The 22,403-nt window shown below is 45.0% G+C and overlaps 1 protein-coding gene across 1 annotated transcript; it reads right to left on the bottom strand.

Annotated features, from left to right (window-relative positions):
• Positions 1-375: 375 nt before the first annotated feature.
• LOC112843926 (uncharacterized) lies at positions 376-20,770 on the bottom strand. Its single transcript, XM_025903284.1, has 5 exons — positions 20,567-20,770; positions 19,685-20,012; positions 4,423-4,573; positions 1,322-1,394; positions 376-1,204 (listed from the first exon to the last, which is right to left on the bottom strand). The coding sequence occupies exons 1-5, from the start codon at positions 20,768-20,770 to the stop codon at positions 1,052-1,054; spliced, it is 909 nt and encodes a 302-aa protein (XP_025759069.1). The 3' UTR covers positions 376-1,051.
• Between the last annotated feature and the right edge of the window lie 1,633 nt (positions 20,771-22,403).

Genomic DNA, 22,403 nt, shown 5'->3' with positions numbered 1-22,403 from the left:
ATCTAATAGTTTTCAGTTTCACCTTTTCTGCTCCACAGAACATGCTTTTCTTGAGATACCAGCACAGTCGGTGGTTCCTCTCTGGCTCTCTTCCACAGCATGTCTTTTATCCCGTCTTACTTCTCCTACTCCAACCAGCCGCAGCAGACGGCCGCCCCTCCCTGAGCCTGGTTCTGCTGGAAGTTTCTTCCTGTTAAAAGGGAGTTTTTCCTTCCCACTGTCGCCAAAGTGCTTGCTCATAGGGGGTCATATGATTGTTGGGTTTTTCTCTGTATGTATTATTGTAGGGTCTACCTTACAATATAAAGCACCTTGAGGAGACTGATGTTGTGAGTTGGTGCTCTATAAATAAAAATGAATGCAATAAATGTAATATTCCTCAGACTGATGTCGCTCCAGAGAACATGAGATACCAGCATGGTCAGTGCATTCCTTTAATAACTACTGGTTTATATGCAGAATACATGGTTCACATATTGAGGAGATGCTACACAGTGTGAGGGTGTTTAAAGGACAGCACAAGCTTTGTTCCAGTATTTTAACCAAATCTGGTCTGAGGTAGGACATCACATAAAGAATAAAACTGAAACCAAACAAGCTCAGAGGTTTCATATCCGTTCGATAATAAAGTTCCTGCTACCTGAAGCACATTTCCAGCCGTTGGAAATGGAACCAAACCAAACCTCTTGGACTTATAGATGACGGGTTAATGAGGACTGAATTTAACTGCTTTTCTCTCTAATCATTTTTTGTGGTATGCTTTGGCTCTTGATGGTCAGTGCTGCTGGTCGCATTGATTTCGCTCTGCTATAATTGCAGGATAGTGTCTTCATATTCTGGCAGCCTTTTTAGACCACTAACCCTGGTTCAAGTCAAGTCTTACTGGTGAAAAACACCAGAGCTCTCTTTAACTTCTCACGTTTTTAGATCGAACATGAAATAATTCTAAAAGCCAGCATGTTGAAGGTTGGCATCTTTATTTCAGTGTTAACCAAAATATGATCACACTCATGCAGACTGATGCTGCTTTTCACACAGAGAGCATGAGACATCAGTTAAACTGGCCATCGCTCAGTTCGGATTTGGCTCTTTGAGGTTCTTCCCCTCTCGGGCTGCGAGGCGGCGGCTGGCAGGAGCTCTTGTCCTGGCAGCGCTGCAGGGTTTCTCCAGCCAGAGCAACACAACAAACACTTCTCGTGCCCGTCTGCAGAGGCCCAACACAGCGAGATGTTCAGAGTTTTAGTGGTAAACTGGGCCAGTTTAGGAACACGTGCAGCCAAAATTATGTGATGATTTCAGTCTGTGTTAACAGAAACACAACCTTCATCATCAAGACCGAAGAACAGCAACGTTCAGGCTTCCTGAAGTGGACTGAACCATCAGAGAAGTTTCCCCTGTGCATGAACAATCATTAGATTAAAAACTCAAAGATTCAAATCACACATGAACTACAGAATCTAATGTCTACAGTCTCCAGCTTCAGGAAAACCTCTACAGCAAATAACCACACACTCGCTCTGCTCTGCTAACAAAGCACAGATAATTCATGCTGCAGGGTCCAATCCTTTCATTAATGCTGCAGATGCCGATCACTTCTTCTCTTAGAACCTGCCTGACCCAGCAGGCTCAGCAGACTCAGCTTAGCATGCAAAGACTCCTGGTTTCATCTCAGCACATCATCCTGGTACAAATAACAAAATGCTATAGTGCTACTCGCCACACTGCGTTAAACATGTACAGCTAGCAAGCTTAGGCTTCAGTTAACATGTATGATGTAACCACATTAATGACATTATCTGTAGTTTAATTACACGTCCGCAGTGATGATTGTTAGCAGACTGATTTTTGACTTTCACAAACAGGTTTTGTCTCTGTGAGCTCTGACTACAGAGACCTCACCTGTAAGACATCACTAAGGTTATTTGTGGAGAAAAAAAGTGCATCCCATTGACTGATGCTGATTGGTTAAACTAAAAAAAAAAAAAAGAACAGCATCCTGTCCTCAAATAACATAAAACTGACCGTATGTACATCGAGCATCTCAAATCTTTGTTGTACGATCAGATCTTAAATGATCCGATCGGTGCTCTGGCTGCAGGCTAAAAACATTTCAGTGAATTTTGTGGGAGGAAACAGTTTCTTTAACCTCGTCTTTTTACATCATTAAGCTGCTGTTCTGCAGAAACTTCCAAGCGAACCTTTCCCGGTTATCTGAGGAGAGGAATCTGCACAGGAATGTCTGCATTACTGTATCGAGAGCGGAAGACTTTCTATCTGCTGTAACGAGGCCGCCGCTGGTTTAAAATGCTGTTTTTGGGATGTGTGTGTGTGTGTGTGTGTGTGTGTGTGTGTGTGTTGGGGGGTTTGGGTGAAAGCTGGATCTAAGATTTCCTCTTCTCAGTATAATGCCTCTTTTGTTGTGACTGCAGATTAGACGCTGGAACTGAAGTTCACAGAGTAGCTGCTCTCCCCTGAGTGGACGGCCTGAAAGCTCACTTTTATTCCTTCTACCTTTGAAACTCTCCTCCTGCTTCGGCGGCCGGCCCAGGCCAGGACGCTTTCATCTGCTGATTTGGTTGAAGCGGGCGACTAACACTCCATCGCCTGAATTAGCCCGTCCATCCCGACGACAATACGGCCGAATCTTCTTTGATATACGATCGTCTGCTTGTCGTGATAGGAAATCTTCAGCGGGCACTTGTGTAAAATAAGCTGTCTGCTCTTCTTGGTTTCTCTTAAAGACCCAAACTCAGAGTTTTTCAGCTGCCTTTATAAAACCAGCATCCAGGCCTGGGCTATGTGGGAGTTTATTTCTTGTGTATTTCAACAGATTTAGATCTCAAGCTCCATTTCACACACCATTAGCGTCTAATTTTTGAATCTGCAGGACAGCGCCGACACAAAACCACCAAAGGCTTGATTTATTCTCCACTTATTTTTGTCTCTGTCTGACAGCTGATCCTGTTAAACTGAATACTTCACCTGTGACCTCCAGCTTCACTCGGACATATAGCGATATGGATTCCAGGAGAGGTTTTTGGAGCTGCCATGTGAAATTTAGTTCAGTTCAGTTTTATTTACATAAGCACTCAGCGACAGTGGGAAGGAAAAACTACGTAGGAGAGGCAGGTTCATGGAGGGGCAGCTGTCTGCCATGACTGGTTGGAGGTGAGCGGAGGAAGAGAGTCAGAAACTGTGTGAGACTGGGGGCTTGGTCCTAACTGGTTGAACTCAGAAAAATACCACTGAAAAAAAACAAAAACAACAACCAACCAGCAGATGATGAGCAGATGTGTGTGGCTGCACCTTTTCCTGCATGTTATACCTCTTTTTCCCCACCTTCCCTCTCTGAAGAGCTAGCTGTCACCTTTTGATGTATTTAGCAAGCATAGACTGTAAATAAAGATGCCGTATCTTCCAGGTCTGCAAAGTGAAGTCAGAGCTGAAGAGGATTAAACCTGCATCCATTCTAATGTCCGTAGTGGGACATTATTGGTTGTAGCGGGGCTACAAAGGTGCACACATGAACAGTGTGAGATCCAGTGTGAGATCCAGTCTGATTCGTCACATCCAGACACAAAACGAAACACTGAATCTTATAAATTTGAAGTTACTCAGATAATCATTGCTGCCACACTCGCAGTGCACAGGTCACATAAACTGAAAGTTGGCCACAGCTGGAACAGATGTGCACTCCATGAGTAGCCATGTTATAATAAAGAGGATCAGGAAGGCAGCACGGAAAGATTGGGCCTCTAAAGAGATGAAATGTTGTATTTGAATCAAGCTGAGCTGTAATGATGAACACTTCTATCGTCAGCTCGTTACAGATGCTACAGAAACAGAAACAAACACAAACTGAGGAACGTGGGATCATGCCTGCAGCTCCTGCGGACAGCTAATCCGGTCGTCACGGAAACAATCGAACAATCATCTCGTGTCTCTGGTGTTCCCTGAGCTCAAACACTATGCGTCTACCTGTTCTCCTGGGTGCTGTTAGTATTTGTTTTTTGTAAGATTTTATTTTTGGACTTTACTACAAAGCGCAGTGAAAAGTGACGGGAAAGAAGGAGGAGAGAGCAGGGAAGACATGCAGCGAAGGGCCACGGGTTGGAGTCGAACCCAGGTCGCCTGCTCATGCTGCTGAGCAAAACTTGCACCTCAGTTATTATTTAAAAAAAGGAAAATCCATATTTTTAAAACTCCGGTGTCAATTTCTGTTTCAGGTCACCGGTGAGGGGCTAGATGTTAGATTCATGAAGCTTTAAACCCATGGAGCCCAGCACATCAGTGACTTATGCTTAAATACCTAAAAGTTCATTTAGAAGTGTTTTAAAGTTAATCATTCATGTTAAAACAGTAGCTGTAAAAATGATTTTCTATATGTTGATAAAACTGAATACAGCTTTGTTTCCTACCTACCCTGCTGAGCTGCACACTGTCAGTATTGGTTCTTGGTGAACTTCAGACCAATCAGGGAGTTGTCGGTGTGGGATGTGAAGCTGACCTTGTAGAGAGCGGCTGTGCGAGATGTGGAGCGAAACCCGAAAGACCGCAACCATGCAGATGACACCTGTGAAGAGCAGTGAATACTGACTGTTACCATGGCGACTGCAGAGTTTGGTTTAATGAGTTTATAGATATGCGGAGGTAACCACGTCTGAGGTTTGTTTTGGACTGTCTCAGGCACAGTGTGTTAAACATGCTAATAGCAGATAGCAATGTTAGCACGTGTGCCACCTGTAGTTGTGTCAGTTACCATGGTAATGTGTTTCATTGTTGTAAGTCAGGAAAAGCTCAAGTAAATTTGACACGAGTTTAAAAGCTTCATTAAGTAAACGCGCTGAGAAACATTTGTGCACGCTCGCTAAGCTACAGCAACAGCAGGCTAACCTCCTCCTGATGGAGCACAGACGGTTCGCTTTCTCCTCTGGGGATTCGGTTTGTGTCACTGCACCCTCTCGTCGTTCTCTTCGATGGTTCCTCCAGGTTTCCATCACTAATTCATTATCAGGCTGTGACAGCTGATTGTCAGGAGGTCGTGAGTAAAACTGCTGCACGTGCACGTGAGATATTCTTTAGTGCTGTAAATAGTAGAGTTAAGTCATATTGGGTTATCGTGTGTTTGGTGTCTATAAAAAGTTCTACATCTCACAGAGTAAATAAGTGTAACCCTGATTACTGAGTTTACTGAGCCTGCTCTTGGGTCCTTTCGCTCATGTTGGCCTCCAGACGCCTTCTGACAATTGGAAGTGTGCAGGGAAATTTTCTACTGGGACTATTTTGTACATTTATTTTGTTTATTCTGAAACTTTGTTCAAAGCCTTTGAACAATCAAATTCTTTTGACTAAAGGCTCTTATTTCGGTTAAGAGGGTTGTGTATTTGTGTGTTTATATTTCACTTCAGCTGTTTGTCAATGGCCTGATTCACTGGAATGATTGCTAAGTGGAGGGACCGATATAAATTTCAATAACATTACTGACAGTTTGCACTTTCATGTTTAGAAAGAACTTTAATTCATTTAGATTGATTTTCATGGTGACTCAAAATTGGCAAGAGCACTTGGCTGCAAACACTGTGGAGATCCACAATAACTGAAAACACGTGACTTTAACCTCCTAAGACCTAAGACTCTTCCATGGCATGCATTTTTAATTTCTCTTTGATATTTGGGCATATTGGGAACTGATGAATGTAAAAACAAAGAATTGCCAGATTTATTTATTTATTTTTTTTTACCTGATTTTTGTTCCTGACAAAAATCAGATGCACATATGAGGATATTCGTTTAAAATTTCAATAGAACAGTCCCAGTATAATGTCCTCGTAAGTGGATATCAGGCCATTGTAGAGCAAAATTTAGTATTTTGGTCTAGACAACCCAAAATGTGATGTCCACATATGTGGACACCAGGTCCTCGGAGGTTAAATTTGAACACGGTTACGTTGCACGAGCCATGTCTCAAAATGTATGCTTGTTTGCACACAGTACATATAAAAGGTTTGAAATATTACTCTTTCTGGGTCACAAAATACACTTTTAAGATATTTTCAGGCGAGTATGTAGCTGTGTAAACTTCAAATATCTGCTCGACTTAACAAGACATCACAGTGCTGACGTCTGTTACCCATCAGCTCAATAGCTGACCGGGAGGTCAAGGCTCACTATACCAGGCAAGAACAGCGAATTCCCGGCACATCGTTTTCAAACTCTCTGTGGTCTTTCACTACTCATGATAAGTTATAATTTTACAGATAACTTAAAAATGTTATTGTTTTGCTTTTTTCAGTGTTGTATTTGTTCCTGAGCAAATCGGTTTGGCTGAGATTCAAGTTAAGCTTTATAACTGGACTGTTTTATTTAATACTGAAGTCTTACTTGGAGAGCTGTCAGTATATTTTGAATTTCGCACGTCATACCCCCTGATGTAAAATGTTCTGTTCTTATTTAAACAGCTGACTCTGAATTAAATATAACATTAAAAATATTTAAATTCAAGAGGAAACAGTTTCAACGGGAACAAAAACAGCATGTTAATGCATGGAGATCCTGAAGGCTGCTCCAAAATGATCCGATTATATTTTAAATATTTGTTCAATTCTCTTCCAGTCCCCAGCTGTCTATTGTAAGTGTCAGTGTCTACTAAAATAAAAATAAAAGCGTTCTAACATCTCACCTGTTTGTTATTATTTAGGCATACATGTATACTATTTTTATTAATAGAGAGATTAAGCTTATGTTTTCATACATGTAGTGATTGTGCTTAACTGTATGAAGCTTATTAGACATTATGGAACAGATCATACATAAAAGCAAATTTTGCCAGATTGCTTTAAATTGTCTTTTAAAAATTAAAAAAAAAAAAAAAAAAATCTACAACATCATGTGTAATTTCCATTGTTAATATTAATCACAGTTAAATTAAGAGAGGATGGCAGTAAAAACTCTGGAACGGTGATGTCATCAAGTACGCTGCTGTTGCAATTGTAGAATGATCGTACTACGTTCTTGCATTTTTGGGAAGTCCGGACTCCCGTGTGTGCTTAAGAAGTCCGGACTCGCGTACTTGAGAATTGAGAAACGACCACTGTTTTTGTGTTGTATCCCGTATTGCAATATATTGGACATGGTTCTACCTAGTGCAGAGGTCACGTATTTCCGCCTACTGTGGAGGTGACATGTTTCCAGATACTGTGGAGGTCACGTGTTTCCGGTTACTGTGGAGGTCACATGTTTCCAGTTAATGTGGCGCTCCCCAGTGGCTGCAGCCAGACACTTCTCAAAATTGGTGTGAAACTGAGCATGACTGTTTGTGTCACTGTGTCAGACGTACAACAAACAAGCGACCTGTCCCCCCCGTGACCCTGAGTTGAAATAGTGGAAGAAAATTAATGGACAGAGTTTCTAATAAATATGTATTCTTGTTTGGTTGAGTGTAGAGCTGGGCGATATATCGAGTTTTTTAAAAATATCGATATATTTTTATACGAGATATAAGATGTGACATTATCCTTTATATCGATATAGTCTATGTTACGTTATAATTATAGTTGCGGAGCTGCAAGTTTGCCTCTCTTTCGTCCACTTTTGTCTTTATGCAATGTTACTCGACCTCGCCTCTCCTTCACTGAACACAACTCCCCCTCCTCCCCCATCGCTTCACCTGCAGGCAGCGACAAGATGGACACGGCAAATCTCCGTTAATGAGTTACTGCGCATCGCCCCGTGCGTGGGGCTGGACGGCGTCAACGTGTTAACGAGCTAACCACGCTAACGAGCTAGCCATGCTAACGCCATGCACGGCCTGAAATCCTTTCATTTTCTCAAAAGTTGACTGCACGCCTTTTGTATGAATTCTGGTTGTGCTTGATGACCACGAACCGATTTTATGTGATACACAGCGCTCAGCAATCTGTCAAAAAATGTTTTAGTTCGACTTTGGTAAGCTACGGAGCTGCACCGCTTGATGGATTGTCGGAGCATTACGGCTACCGAGGAGCCTCGCGGAGTAATACGTACTGTGCTTCAACATAATATTACCGTATTGTGTGTGTGTATAAGGACCATAAATGGCACCTGTTCAGAGACATGGTTACGAAGCGGATTTCAAACTCCAGGCTGTCAGTCACGCAGTAGAAGTTGGGAACAGAGCAGCTGTGAAACCTGTCTATGTTATTATGCTCAGCGTCTTTTAGTTTACATTTTGACTGCACAATTGTGAGCCCTTTGTTATGCACAAAACAACATAGTTTTCTTTTATTTATAGAGCATCATTATTTAATAAATGCTCATAATTTATTTTTGAGTCGTTTTTGATAAAACGATGGATAAACGTCTGAGCGTGAGCGTGAATGAATAATGGCATTGTAAAGCGCTTTGGGTGCCTTGAAAAGCGCTATATAAATCCAATCCATTATTATTATTATTATTTACAGCTGCTAAAGCCCTTCGCTTTAAAACCCACACTGAGTGAACTCTGCTGACTAGAGACTCATCCATAAAAATAAAATCTGTACGAGAATGAGGCCGCCGGCTCGAGAATTAGGCCGCTGCCTGCTGATGAATGGAGACATTAATTGAAAATGGTCGCTACAGGAGCTCCCAACATGAGGCTGGAGGCCGTGCCAGCCAGAAGAAGACTGGAAGAAAAATGACAGGGGAGGGAGGACAATGTGGAGAGTGAAGGTTAGTTTCCTCTTTCTCTAAATTCAGAGTGTGAGCACTTTAACATGACGGCATTCATCGCTGTCACCAGTGTTGGGGAGTAACGGAATACATGCATTATGTATTTAAAATACAAAATATGAGTAACTGAATTCTGTTACAGTTACCGCTTAAATAGGTAATAATTAGAATAGAATTTTGTTGAAATAGATGGATTACACAGCCGTCTTTTCCTGTTTCATATGTTAAGCTATCCCCTCTCTAATGTTGGTAATTAAATGCATTGCCAGAAACCCAAACAAAACACACAATAAGAGGCTCTAATGTGAGTGTTCTGTTAATGTTGGTGGCGTCAGTTACACAATGGACCCAGAGCCAGCATAACAGAGTCAGCAGTGCATGGGCAGGAATGCATTTCTTACTTTGAAATTCCAACACCACTTCATATTTTGGAGATAATATATCAGAATTTTAGGAGTAGGACCACCCCTCCAAACACGCTCCTTAGCATCAAAAGACTCCAACCTAAAGAAACATCTGGAAGTAAGTCCTTTTTTAAAAACTAACGTTTTATTTTGTTAAAAATAAGTTAGAGCCGGTCATTTGTCTTACTTTGGGTCTGCCCTGGCAAATTCTGTGGAAGGAGTCAGAAGAGTCATTACTTTACACGTAACGACCCGACTATGCCGCGAGGGAAAACACACAACACTCAGGCTACTTCGCTAACTACTATGGCGGAGGCACCTGATGGTGCGGATGCTAGGTGCTCCTCCCAAGATGGTGTGGCGGCCGAGCTGACTTCTATAAGATCTCTGCTTGAGCAGGTAGCGCAAGACATGACGGCGGTGAAAGGTGGAATTGAGTCTCTCAAGGAAGCTGTGAATAGCCTAGGTGTGAGGGTGGACGAAACGGAGACAAGAATCTCTCGGTTGGAGGACGAAGAGGCTAAAGCTAGCTCAATAAGTAAGAACTTGAAGATACAGAACCAGCGGCTGCAGGAAAAAGTAACGGCGCTCGAGGGTTTCTCACGGCGCCAGAATATTAGAATATCGGGTATTCGAGAAGGAACCGAAGGCCGTAATCTGGAGGACTGTGCGAAGAATCTGTTGTCTGAGGCTCTGGACATTGAGATGGGAGATTACTACGAAATAGACAGAATTCATCGGGTGGGGCCAGCACCTCCGATGCCAGCAGTGGATTCCAGACCGAGACACATCATAGTTCGCTTCCTACGGGATAAAGCTAAGATGTCCGTACTGGCGGCCGCCAGAAAAAAGAAGCAGATCATCTGGAAAGGCATGAGAGTCCGTTTTTTCCAGGATTATGCGCAGGAGGTACAAGAAAAACGCCGAAAGTTTGACGAGGTACGTCGTCTGCTGCAACAGCGCAATATTGTCTATTCCCTTCGCTTCCCGGCTGTTATGACTTTTACAGTGGATAACCAGCTTCATCAGTTTTCCAACCCAGCAGAGGCTAAGCACTTCTGAGCGGCCTGGATTCGGCTAACATTCCGGGTGATGTAGACTAAGAGGATTTCTAAGTTAAGGGTCAGTTTATTTCTGTGGTTTATTCCTGGATCGGGGTTTCGTTACACCTTCCGACCCTGGGGGGGGGAGCGTGAGGGGGAATGCCATTATGGGAATTTTGAGTGCTACGGTCCAACGATTTTGGTTTTTTTTTCTTCTCTCTCTTTCTTCTTTTTTTTCTTTTTTTTTTCTTCTTTTTTCTTAATTGGGTTTTGTTTTGTTGTTCTTTTTGATGTTATGGTGCCAATTGTATTGTATAGACCTATTTTTTGGACCACTGGGTTGTTTCATGTAACTGGCTTTAAGATTTGTTATATGGGTATATGGGATTTTCTTCTGGATAAATCTGTATAATAACTTGGCTCGTGTGGTGTTATGGAGTTATGTAAAATAGTGTCGTGGAATATAGCAGGTTGTCATAATGTTATTAAAAGGAAGAAAATCCTTACATACCTGAAGCAGAAAAAGACAGACATAGCCCTGATTCAGGAGACCCATCTCGATGAGGCGGAATCATTAAAACTTAAAAGAGATTGGGTGGCTCAAGTTTATTTTAGTGCATTTTCTGCTAGAAAAAGAGGGGTGGTCATATTGATCAGAAGAAACCTGGATTTTCAGGTTTTTAAGCATTATACAGATCAGGAGGGTCGATGGGTGGTTTTGGATGCATGTTCACAGGGGCGGAAAATGACATTAGTCAGCATATATGCTCCCAATTCTCCTCAGCCACAGTTTTTTCATGAAGTCTGTAACATTGTGCGGACTATAGGTAATACAAATATTGTAATTGGGGGAGATTTTAACCGGGTCAGGGATGTATTGTTGGACAAATCCTCCCGTACTGGATTAAATAAGGACCCAGTAAATGCGGCGGTGGACGTGATGTCAGAGGAACTGAGCCTGGTAGATATATGGAGACTTCTTCATCCTCAAGAAAGAGACTATACTTTTTTTTCGCATCCTCACTCAACCTACTCCAGGATAGACTATTTCTTGGTGTCTCGCTCTCTGGTGAGTCAAACTATTGGGTCCTCTATTGGTAATATTGCTATAACGGATCATGCTCCCATTGACCTTGTTCTTTCTGGTAATGATAATATTAAACCGTCACCTAGGTGGCGTCTGAATAACTCATTATTGAAGAATAAAGGTCACTGTGAATGTATAAGGGAAATGATAAAGGAGTTTTGGTTGCACAATGAGGGCTCTATTGACGATGTTGGAATGACCTGGGATGCTTTTAAGGCCTACTTGAGGGGGCGCCTTATCCAATATTGCTCCTTGATTTAAAAAGCTGAGAGGGACAAGCTGATGAAGCTGGAACAGGACATCAAGGAGCTTGAAAAACAACACACGCTGCACCCAGAGAGGGAACTATGGAATAAATTAATTAAATTTAAATTTGAGATGAATAATATTCTGGAGAAAAAAGCGGAATATGCAATGTTTTGTTTAAATCAAAAGTATTTTGAACAAGGGGAAAGAACAGGTAAAATGTTGGCACACAGGGTTAAGCAGATAAAATCTAGCAACCTTATACCATCTATTTTTGTTCCTAGTAATAATAATAAGTTGACCACCAGTAAAAAAGAAATTAATGACGCCTTTACTAAATTTTATCAGGAGCTTTTCACCTCCAATGGATTGGTGGAGGAACAGAGGCTGTCAGATTTCTTTTCTTCTATTAAAATTCCCAGCCTGTCTGAAGACCAAAGAACTGTATTAGAAGGTAAGATTACACTAATTGAAGTTAAGCAGGCAATTGGCAGTCTTAGTTTGGGCAAATCTCCAGGCAATGATTGATTTCCATCAGATTTTTATAAGGTGTTTGTGGGTGAATTAGCTCCAAGACTACTGTCGGTATATCAATATGCATTTCAAAGAGGGAGACTACCATTTAGTATGCGATCGGCAGTGATCACGTTATTACATAAAAAAGGGAAAGACCCACAGTATTGTGGGAATTACCGCCCAATTTCATTAATTAATGTGGACGAAAAGATTATTTCCAAGATATTAGCTTTTAGGCTTGAGAAAGTTCTTCCTTGTTTGGTTCATAGGGATCAGGTCGGTTTTGTGAAAAATAGAAGTTCTGCAGATAATTTACGTAGGTTATTGCACATATTCTGGAAGAGCAGGACTAATTTAGACCCTGTCGTCGCATTTTCCTTAGACGCAGAGAAGGCCTTCGATAAAGTTGAGTACCCCTTTCTGTTTTATACGTTGAAGAGATTCGGTTTTGGTCCCATTTTTAGGCAGTGGATCCAGGTGGTATACACAGATCCAATGGCTACAGTTACTACCAATGGGATAATGTCACCCTCCTTTTCGTTAAGTCGGGGTACTAGACAAGGTTCACCCTTATCACCACTCATTTTCGCCCTGTTTTTGGAGCCTTTGGCTATTGCATTACGTGAATGTAAGCAAATTAGAGGGGTGGATATGGGTCAAGAAGAACATAAAATTTTTTTGTATGCAGATGACATTTTACTGATCTCAAGTAACCTAGAACAGGCCGTTCCTGCAATTTCCTCAATTATTGATTCCTTTTCTGTAATCTCTGGCTACACCATAAATTGGTCTAAGTCGGAAGTTATGCCCATTTCTAAATTGTGTCCTCCAGTTACGAGGAGCTCATGGCAGTTCAAGTGGATGCCCGAGGGTTTGACTTACTTGGGGATTAAACTGACCCCTGGTTTAGACAACATAATGCAAGTAAATATCTCCCCAGTGATTGAAAACATTCGTCCGCTGTTGCAGAATTGGGCTAAAATAAATCTGTCCCTTTTGGGCAGAATTAATTTGGTGAAGATGATTATTGCCCCTAAACTTCAGTACCTTCTTCACATGTTACCGATAGCAGTCCCACATAATTTGTTAAAGCTTTATAATACATGTGTGGAGGGTTTTGTGTGGGCAGGCAAAAAGCCATCTTTTAATCGGTCCAAATTATATGCTCCAAAAGATAATGGCGGGTTGGCATTGTCCAAGATGGTTTGGTATCACTATGCTTTCTCCCTCTCTCAGTTAGTTAAGATATACAATTCCCTTACGGAGAAGCCTTCATGGGTTGCGATTGAGGAAAGTCTTGTGGCTCCTTCGTCTTTAGAGGCCTTCCTCACTCAGAAGGGAAGACCAGTACCGTTTAAAGATCCTGTATTGGCTTTCATGCAAGAGACCTGGTCTAGAGCTCACCAATATATCAACGTTAGCCCTTATCTAACCTCTAGAGCCTCTATCTGGCATAATAAGAAAATATTAATTGGTAAGAAACCAGTCAGGTGGGAGGCTTGGGCTAGGACAGGTATCAATCAGGTGGGGGATTTATTTGGGCAGACTGGCATGAAATCGTTTGCAGAAATCAGACGAGAATTTAATCTGGATCCAAGGGAAATTTGGAGGTTTTTTCAAATAAGACACTGTATTAAAACCATTTTGAATAATAACCCAGACCCTCCATCTAGTATTCAGGAGATGTTCGCAGCTCCTGGCATTAATAGAATCAGGGCATCCAAATTCTATGGGATGTTCAGAGAGGCGCACTCTCCCAATTTGGGGGGACTGAGGCAGTGTTGGGAGAAGGATCTGGGTATCCAGATTTTAGAGGACACTTGGAAGCAGCTGGTTTCATCATGGTATGTTTGCTCACCTGAAACACAGTCTCAACTTATCCAGTACAAGTTGCTTCACAGAAATTACTGGACTCCCAGTAAATTAGTCAGGCTGAAGCTTGTGGATAATGACACCTGTTGGAAATGTCAGGAGGAAGCCGGGACTCTAGTTCATATGTTGTACACATGTCGGAAAAATGATTATTTGTGGGACGGGATCATTAACTTGGTGAATGATATTTTTAAACTTAATCTCTCTAAATCTCCAGCTGTATGTGTCCTGGGCCTGTTACCTGACAACAGTATTCTTTCAAAAAAACAGAGACTGTGGATGCGTCTGGCTTTCATAACAGGATGCAGGATAATACTGAGGCACTGGAAGTCATCCAGCCCCTGTTCTCTCAGGGAATGGACTGAACAAATGTCTAAGATGGCATCATATGAACGGGTTATGTACAGAATTAAGGGGAGAGAAGATATTTTTGAGCAGGTTTGGGGTCCTTTTTTGTTGTATATCGATAATGTCTCTTAGATATTGTGATAAGTGTTTTTTTGGTTTTTTTGGGGGGGGGGGTGTTTTTCATGTGTCGTTGGTATTCTGGTTGTTGTTCTTTTACTTTGAAAGTCAGCAGAGGGAAGAAATTGTCTAATGTTATCAGTGGTCAAGGTTATGTCTTATTTTTTTGGCACCCGGGGGTTTAGCCCCCATTGATTGTGTTTTTGTTGATGTTTCCCAGGAGGCGGTTTATCTTTTTGTTTCTCCTGGAGTTTTTGTTCTTTTTTGTTTTGTTTTGTTTTGTTTTGTTTTTTGTTTGTTTGTTTTTTGTTTTTTTGTTATTGTTTTGTTATTGTTTTTTTGTTTGTTTGTTTGTCTTTAGTTATTGTTAGTCCTTATTTGTTGGTTGTTGTTAAGAAACGGACAGAGAACTGACAGTATGATTATTCCTGTTGTATATTTGTTAATGTTTCTGTCCATTTAAAATATGAATAAAAAAAAAATAAAAAAAAAAACTAACGTTAGCCTTTGGCAACTACCTTGTTTTAGTTGTGGTAAAGTATAGTATTCTGGATAAATATTCTGGATAAATATCAGTCTGGTTTCAGAGCCTTCCACAGCACAGAGTCTGCTCTACTGAAGGTGTTCAGCTTTTAGCTGCTGACTCTGGAAAAAGTACAGTCTTAATTCTCCTAGACCAGAGTGCAGCATTTGACTCTGTTGACCACACAATCCTATTAAACTGTCTAAAGACGTGTCGGCATTCAAGGCTCTGCTCTAAAATGATTTGCCTCCTACTTAGAGAGCAGAACATGCTCTGTGATGCCGATTAACAAATACTCTTCCCAAGCTACACTTGTTTGTGGAATACCTCAGGGCTCTATTCTGGGCCCTGTTTTATTCTCCATATACATGCTCCCATTAGGCTCTATTTTTCAGAAACGCCAGATTTCCTATCACTCTGATGCAGACGACACACAGTTCTACCTCGCTTTAAAAACAGGTGCTGAAAGCACGCTGCAGAAAGTTTCAGATTGTCTTAGCGACATACATTGCTGGATGTCTCTGAACTTTCTCAAATTAAACCACGACAAAACCGACATTATAATTTTTGGTTAGTCTCATAAGAAACAACTCGGCCGACTATCAGCTAAAGTGCACCCCATGTAAAAAATCTTGGTTTCATTTTCAATTCTACCCTCAAGCTGAACAAACAAATAAATTCAATTGCTTGTGGCAGTTTTTTCCAGCTCAGGAGCATTTCTAAACTCAAAAATATCCTGTCATCTAAAGATCTGGAAACCGTTATCCATGCCTTCATATCATCACATCTTGACTACTGTAACTGTCTTTATTTAGGCGTCTGTCACTCAAGCCTGTCCCGCCTGCAACTTGTTCAAAATGCAGCCGCAAGGCTCCTGACGGGAACCTGAAAGAGAGAGAGTATTACTCCGATACTTGCATCTTTACACTGGCTGCCAGTTAAATATAGAATTGATTTCAAGGTTTTATTATTTGATTATATTATCCCACTGTTCAGGATTTTGGACGACACTTGATGTCCTTTAAATGTGCTATATAAATAAAGTTGACTTGACTGTTGTTTGTCTCTTGTGTATAACTGAGCATTTCTCATATTTTACATGTCTTCTATTCTTTTTTTTGTGTGTGTTCCTGCCTTCTTTTTAGCTCATTTATTGGATCTGTTTCCCGCCATGTTTCTTCCTCTCCTCCGCCTCCTCACTCAGCCTCTCACCTCCAGCCGCTGCCGCATGTTTAACCACGATGATATTTTTCATGGAACAAGCTGGAAGGTGCCACAACACTGCATCTCCCCTGCAAAGGTTCATGCTAATGCTTCTTCCCTCCGGCCTCCGTTTTAAACTCGACCTGCCCGCCTCGTGCAGTCACCACATCTGACTGGAGGCTGTGATCTGTGAATGCCATCAGCCATGAGTTTATCTCCGGCAGAACAATGCTGCTCGACCCCCACTGCCCCCCCACCGCCTCTGACTGCTGCTTAGCATAATTAATGTGATCGGCCCACAGTGGAGCCCAGCGAGCCCGGGCTGCTGCCACTGGGGATCACATCGCCATGCTAACCCGTTTAACGGCGGCGGGGACGATCAAAGAGAGAGAGAGAGAGGGTTTTTATCTGCAGTGAGAGTTTCTGAGAGCCGAGCGTCGACCGGAGAGGAGAAACCAGGAGGCTGGATATTTAACCAGCTCCTGCCAAGCGTCAGATCATCAAGAATCTTGAAGTTTTCTTCAAGCATAACTTTTAAATTCTCAAAAAAAAAAAAAAAAAAAAAAAAAGCTAAGCTAACGCTGTCCTGACCACAGACCGTATAAAACATGAAGTCACCTGTGCAGGTTGTCAGAGAACTTTCTCTAACCTTGACTGCATGGTTTATAATGACAATCGTTATTAATGCATTTAAAATAACAGACCAAAAATCTGTCCTGTGTGGTCTCTGGTGGGGCGGCCTCCATGGCCTCAGCTGGTTTCAGTCCAATGTCGCTGGTGACTCTCTGTCGTCATTCAGGTTCGTCTTTCTAGAGCAGGAGCATCTGTGTGTGACGCGTTTAGGGGACTTCTGTAAACTGGAGCTGTAACAGTAACGAATAGTTATGTCTATAACTTCTGTTCCCTGAAGGAGAGGAACAAGGTACAACACATAAGTATGGGATATCACGCCCTCGCGTGTCCTGGCTGAAGAAACCTTTATTCACGCCTTTAAGGCAGATGACGTGTGATGACACGAGCTCGGCCCCGCCTGCACATATAGCCGCTGTCATCACAGTCATCCCTCAGTTCGATAGCCGCTCTTCACCGAGCCAAACTGCTCAGTGGGGCCACCTTGTGTTGTACCTCGTTCCTCTCCTTGAGGGAACAGAAGTTATAGACATAACTATTTGTTCCCTTTCAGTCGATTCACTCGGTACAACACATAAGTATGGGACATATATACACGCCCCGCAGAGCAGCCACCGAACCGGAATCGGGCCACCACTTCCTTAGTGAGTGGTAGACCCAGCAGAAAGCCACCGAAGGGGCTGTAACGTCCAACCGATAAAACTGCACAAAAGTGTGCGGTGATGCCCAACTACCTGCCGCACAAATATCAGCTACAGGCACCCCTTTAAAAAGAGCCCATGAGGTTGCCATCCCCCTGGTGGAATGAGCTCTCACCCCGTGGGGCAAAGCAAGACCTCTGGTGCCGTATGCCAGTGAGATAGCTTCTATAATCCAGTGGGACAGCCTCTGTTTGGACAGAGATCTACCTCTATTTGGATTGGCGAAGCAGACAAACAGCTGGTCACATAAATGCACATTCTGAGTGCGCTCAATGTAGGTGCGTAGCACACGCACTGGACAAAGAGAATGCATCCTCCTCTGCTCCTCAGATGCAAAAGGAGGGGAGCAAAAGCTCAGCAACTCAAACTCCATTGAGCTATAAGATGCAGGCATGATCTTGGGAAAATAGGCAGCATTTGGACGCAATACGACCTTGTGGCCATCAGGAGAAAACTGTGTGCAGGCGGGATGCACAGACAGCGCATGAAGGTCACCCACTCGCTTTGCCGAAGCCAAAGTGAGAAGTAATGCAGCCTTATATGAAAGAAATTTCATATCCACAGACTCAATGGGTTCACACGGGGGGCTACAAAGGGCCTCCAGCACCAAAGACAAGTCCCAAGCAGGGACACTGGACTTAAGCACGGGTCTCAGCCGGCGAACCCCTTTCAGAAAATGTATGGCGAGGGGATGTGCACCTGGTGTCACCCCGTCAAAGCCAATATGACAAGCAGATATAGCTGCTAAATAAACCTTAACTGTCGAAAATGAAAGGCCCTTATCCAGCAGCTCCTGCAGGAATGTCAAAACATCCACAATAGAGCACTGAAATGGGAGAGTGTGGCAGTCCTGGCACCATTGCTCGAAGGCTCGCCATTTGTAAGCGTACAAGCCTCTAGTAGATGAGGCCCTAGCGCTCTGAATCGTCGCTATCACACTAGGTGGCAAACCCTTCGCAATCAAGTTTAGCCTCTCAGCAGGTAAGCATGAAGGCGCCACAGATCTGGGCGCGGATGAAACATTTCTCCTCCCGCCTGAGAGAGGAGATCCCTGTGGAGAGGAAGCTGCCAAGGACTCTCTGCTAGCAGGCTGATTATCTCTGCATACCACGACCTTGTGGGCCACCAAGGGGCCACTAGAATCAGAGAGAGGGAACACCGACGCACTCTCTCTAGAACTGGAGACATCATTTCCACTGGGGGAAATGCATACAGGAGCACATGGGTGGCTCTCAGAGACAGAAAATGAACACTGCACCATAACAGCAGAGAGCGAGACAGCTGCAACAGGGGAAGAGAGCGTGTTCCTCCCTGCCTGTTTATGTAAGACACCACTGTTGAATTGTCCGTCCTGACTAAGACATGCTGGCCCTCCAGGACTGGACGGAAATGTTTTAGAGCTAAGAACACTGCTAACAGCTCTAAGTGGTTGATGTGCAGCTGGCGCTGAGCTGCGGACCAGATCCCTCTCACTGATGCACCCTTGGACAGCGCTCCCCACCCTCTTAGGGAAGCCTCTGTGGACACCACCTTGTGAAACAACACCCTCCCAATCCGGGAGCCCTGATGCAGCAGCCTGGGCTCCCTCCAAGGACGGAGAGCTAGCATGCAAGACGCGGTTACCGGCAGCCTCCTCCGGAGGTGACGCGATGCACACAGGCGGTGAGAGAGAGTCCAGCGTTGAAACGCTCTCATTTTTAACAGTCTGCGTCCCAGCTGAAACTGAGCGAGGCAGCGATGAAAGGCGGCCACTCTGTGCTCCAACAAACGTGCGCGGCTGGAAAGTGAGCATATTTCCAAACCGAGGAAAGAAATCTGCTGACTCGGGATTAGCGAGCTCTTTTGAAAGTTCACAGAGAACCCCAGTGTCTGAATGTGTGACAGAACCAGTGACAGCTGTGTCTCCGCCTGCTCTCTGGAGCAAGCTACGAGAGCCCAGTCATCCAGGTAGGCTAAGATGCGGATGCCTCTCTCTCTGAGGGGCGCTAGCGCTGCTTCGGCACATTTCGTAAAGGTGCGAGGAGCGAGCGACAGCCCAAACGTTAGCACTAGGTATTCGTAGGCTACGTCCTCGAATGCAAACCTCAGAAACTGCCTGTGTTTCGGGTGTATAGCCACATAAAAATAAGCATCTGTTAGATCGATTGTCGCAAACCAATCTCCCCGGCCGACTGCATTCAAGAGCTGTCTGAGTGTTAGCATCTTGAACCTGTACGTACGTAGATACGTGTTCAAGACTCGCAGGTCGAGGATGGGACGAAGCCCTCCCCCTCTTTTCGGAACAATAAAATAGCGGCTGTACCAACCTTTGTTTGTCTCCGAAGTGGGGACCACTCGTATTGCTCTTTTCTGCAATAGCGCCTTTATTTCCTCTCTGAGTATCATGGCCGCCTCGGTGTTGACAGTCGTGTTTACGACTCCTTGGAAACGAGGCGGCTTGACCCGGAACTGCAACCCATGGCAACGGTTCGCAGCACCCACGGAGAGGGGGCGCAAGCGCGCCACTGAAGGAAGTGAGCAGCCAGCCAGCTGACCTGCAGCACCATCGGCGGGGCGTTGTCGCCCCCCAGTGTGTCTGCAGGGGACTGCATCACCTCCCTGACCTGGCTCATTCTGCCCGCAGGCTGAGCATTTCTGATTGTTTGAGAATAAACAACACTCTTTATTGATTGTAACATGGGAACATGTACCTTCATACATTTTGTTGGAGGCACCTTTTCTGGGGCACAACAATGAAAAACAGCGGGAACACTTGATGTGGTCACCTGAACATTTAACACATTTAACACCTGAACAGGGAGCTACCTGAGGCATTTTGTGTGCAGGGGTTTTGTGCTTGGGAGACTGTGTTAGGAAAGTGCAGCGCCTTCTGGGGCTGACAACCTGAACAGAACTTAAGCGGCACCTCTTGGGCGGCAACAGAGGGGTAAAAGCAGCGTCTCCCTGCTGCTGGACCCCTTCTCCACTCGAAACCACAGCTAGGAGGGCTGAGGCTTCTTCCTCCTGGGCGTCAGGTCCCGCCGAGGACCCGAGGGTGGGCCTTTGCTCCAGGCCGACTGGCGTGGAGCTCGGGCCGGAGGATGTGCTCTCGCTGGCGGCACACCCACTTCAGCAGTGGGCGCCGGTCTCTTGCCAGTCAGCAGAGGAGCGGCGGGCCTGTGAGAGCCAGCTGCGGGCTTGGGCTATACAGCTCTGTCCCTATCCGGGACGTCAGAGAGGGTCAGCCACAGGTGCCTCTGCGCCACTACTGTCGAAGCCATCCCTCTGCCCAGGGAGAGTGCTGCACAGCGAGGCGCACGGAGGATGTAATCTGTGGCGACTCTGACCTCGTTAAGAAGAGGTGCCAAAGGGCTGTTATCAGGAACCAGCGATCCGAGCTCCGCCAGGCACATTGCCTAGTACGTCTGGAGCATGGTGACGGAGCTCATGGTGTGAGCAGTGCCGGTCTGAGCCCGATAAATCTTCTCCAGCTGCGAAGCAGAGAATCTGCAGTGCTTGGATGGCAGAGTTGCGGGGCCGCCGACACCATGGTTATGGGACGGGGCCAGATAAGCAGCCAGAGACGGCTCCATATGGGGTGGGTTAGCTAAGCCAGCCCCCTCGGCGCCGTCCAACTCCATGTACTGTCCATAGCCGGGCACAGTGACGCGGGTAGACAGAGGTTTGTCCCATGATGCTGTTAGCTCGCAGAGAAAGTCTGGGAACATGGGAAGGCAGTTTTTGGCCGTTGCGGGCTCCGGTGGGAGGAAAAAACACGCGAACCGCGACGGCTTCTGAGCTGGCGGAGGAGAGGGCTAGTCCACCTGAAGCTTCTCAGCAACGCGGCGAAACGGAAAAAAGAGAGGTGTCATCGTGGCCGACCGGCGCAGCAGCGGCGGCACATTGGGTCGACAATGAGCTCTCCTGCTCATCCTCTGACAAACCATGGATGTCCAGGCCGATGTCCAGCACGTCATCGTCTTCCTGGGGAGCGCTGGCAGGCTTCAACCCAGGCTGAAGCCCGTCAGCGCTCCTGCATGGTTCCGGCTCGTCATCGGCTAACCCGTCAACATATTCCATGTGGTCAGCCCAGCTAATTGCGGGGACATCGACCGGAAAATCCTCGTCTTCGGACTCGGACGAAGCCGGGGCTCCAGACTCGGAAAGGAGAGGGTCATGCCGTGCGACAGCCGAGCGTCCCAGCACATTTTCCACAAACGTCACCCGTCTTTCCAGGGTCGAGCGCCGGAGCTGGCGACAAAACGCACAGGCTTTGGGCTCCGTCAACGCTCTCCTAGGCAGACAGGGCAGGCATCGTGCTGGTCGCTGTCGTGCAAAGAGAAACGCATCCCTGAGGAAAGGGGCGAACAGAAGATTTCTGCTTTGCTCGCTTCGGTTTGGAGTCCATTCCAAAACGCAAAGCGAAACGCTGCACAGGAAAACTTGAAATTAGCGCTCCGCGGGCAGCCTACACACCAACTGGGCGGTGGAGGCTAACACCAACAGGGGCAGTTAAGCTAAGTTCAAGTCGGCAGACAACGAAGATAACTAGCAGCAGCTAGCTAGCCCAACTCAGCAGAGGTGTTCTCAGCGAGGTGAAGAGCGTAAGAACTGAGGGATGACTGTGATGACAGCGGCTATATGTGCAGGCGGGGCCGTGCGCGTGTCATCACACGTCATCTGCCTTAAAGGCGTGAATAAAGGTTTCTTCAGCCAGGACACGCGAGGGCGTGATATCCCATACTTATGTGTTGTACCGAGTGAATCAACTGAAAGGGAACCTGGGTGCCTCTCTGGAGAACATGAACGAGTCCAGACCGAGAAGCCGCAGCTCCTCCTCTTCCTCAGCCTCATCCTTCACCACCTCTGCAGCATTGACTGAGCTCGCCGCGTTTCATGTTATTTTCAAGGTTTTTTTTAATTGGAGGGAGATCAGAATGTCGTCTTCGTGGGAACATATGTTGACCAACCCCCCCAGCAGATGTCCGACTGGAGGCTCCAACGTGAAGCTTCTGCTGCTGTGATTCGAGCCTCGCCGCCTCCTCC

The sequence above is a fragment of the Oreochromis niloticus genome, linkage group LG23 (genome assembly GCF_001858045.2).
Source record: "Oreochromis niloticus isolate F11D_XX linkage group LG23, O_niloticus_UMD_NMBU, whole genome shotgun sequence".
NCBI lineage: Eukaryota > Metazoa > Chordata > Actinopteri > Cichliformes > Cichlidae > Oreochromis > Oreochromis niloticus.
Note: the sequence above shows the minus strand (reverse complement) of the source record. Positions and strands in the feature narration are given on the sequence as shown.

Bases quoted from the DNA above. Each gene is read 5' to 3' on its own strand.
- LOC112843926 (XM_025903284.1), bottom strand. From the start codon at position 20,770: ATGTGCCTGGCGGAGCTCGGATCGCTGGTTCCTGATAACAGCCCTTTG. The intron at 1,395-4,422 runs GTAGGTAGGAAA...GTTCATGCACAG, and splicing joins ACAGTGTGCAGCTCAGCAGG to GGGAAACTTCTCTGATGGTT. The intron at 1,205-1,321 runs GTTGTGTTTCTG...GGGCCTCTGCAG, and splicing joins CTTCGGTCTTGATGATGAAG to ACGGGCACGAGAAGTGTTTG.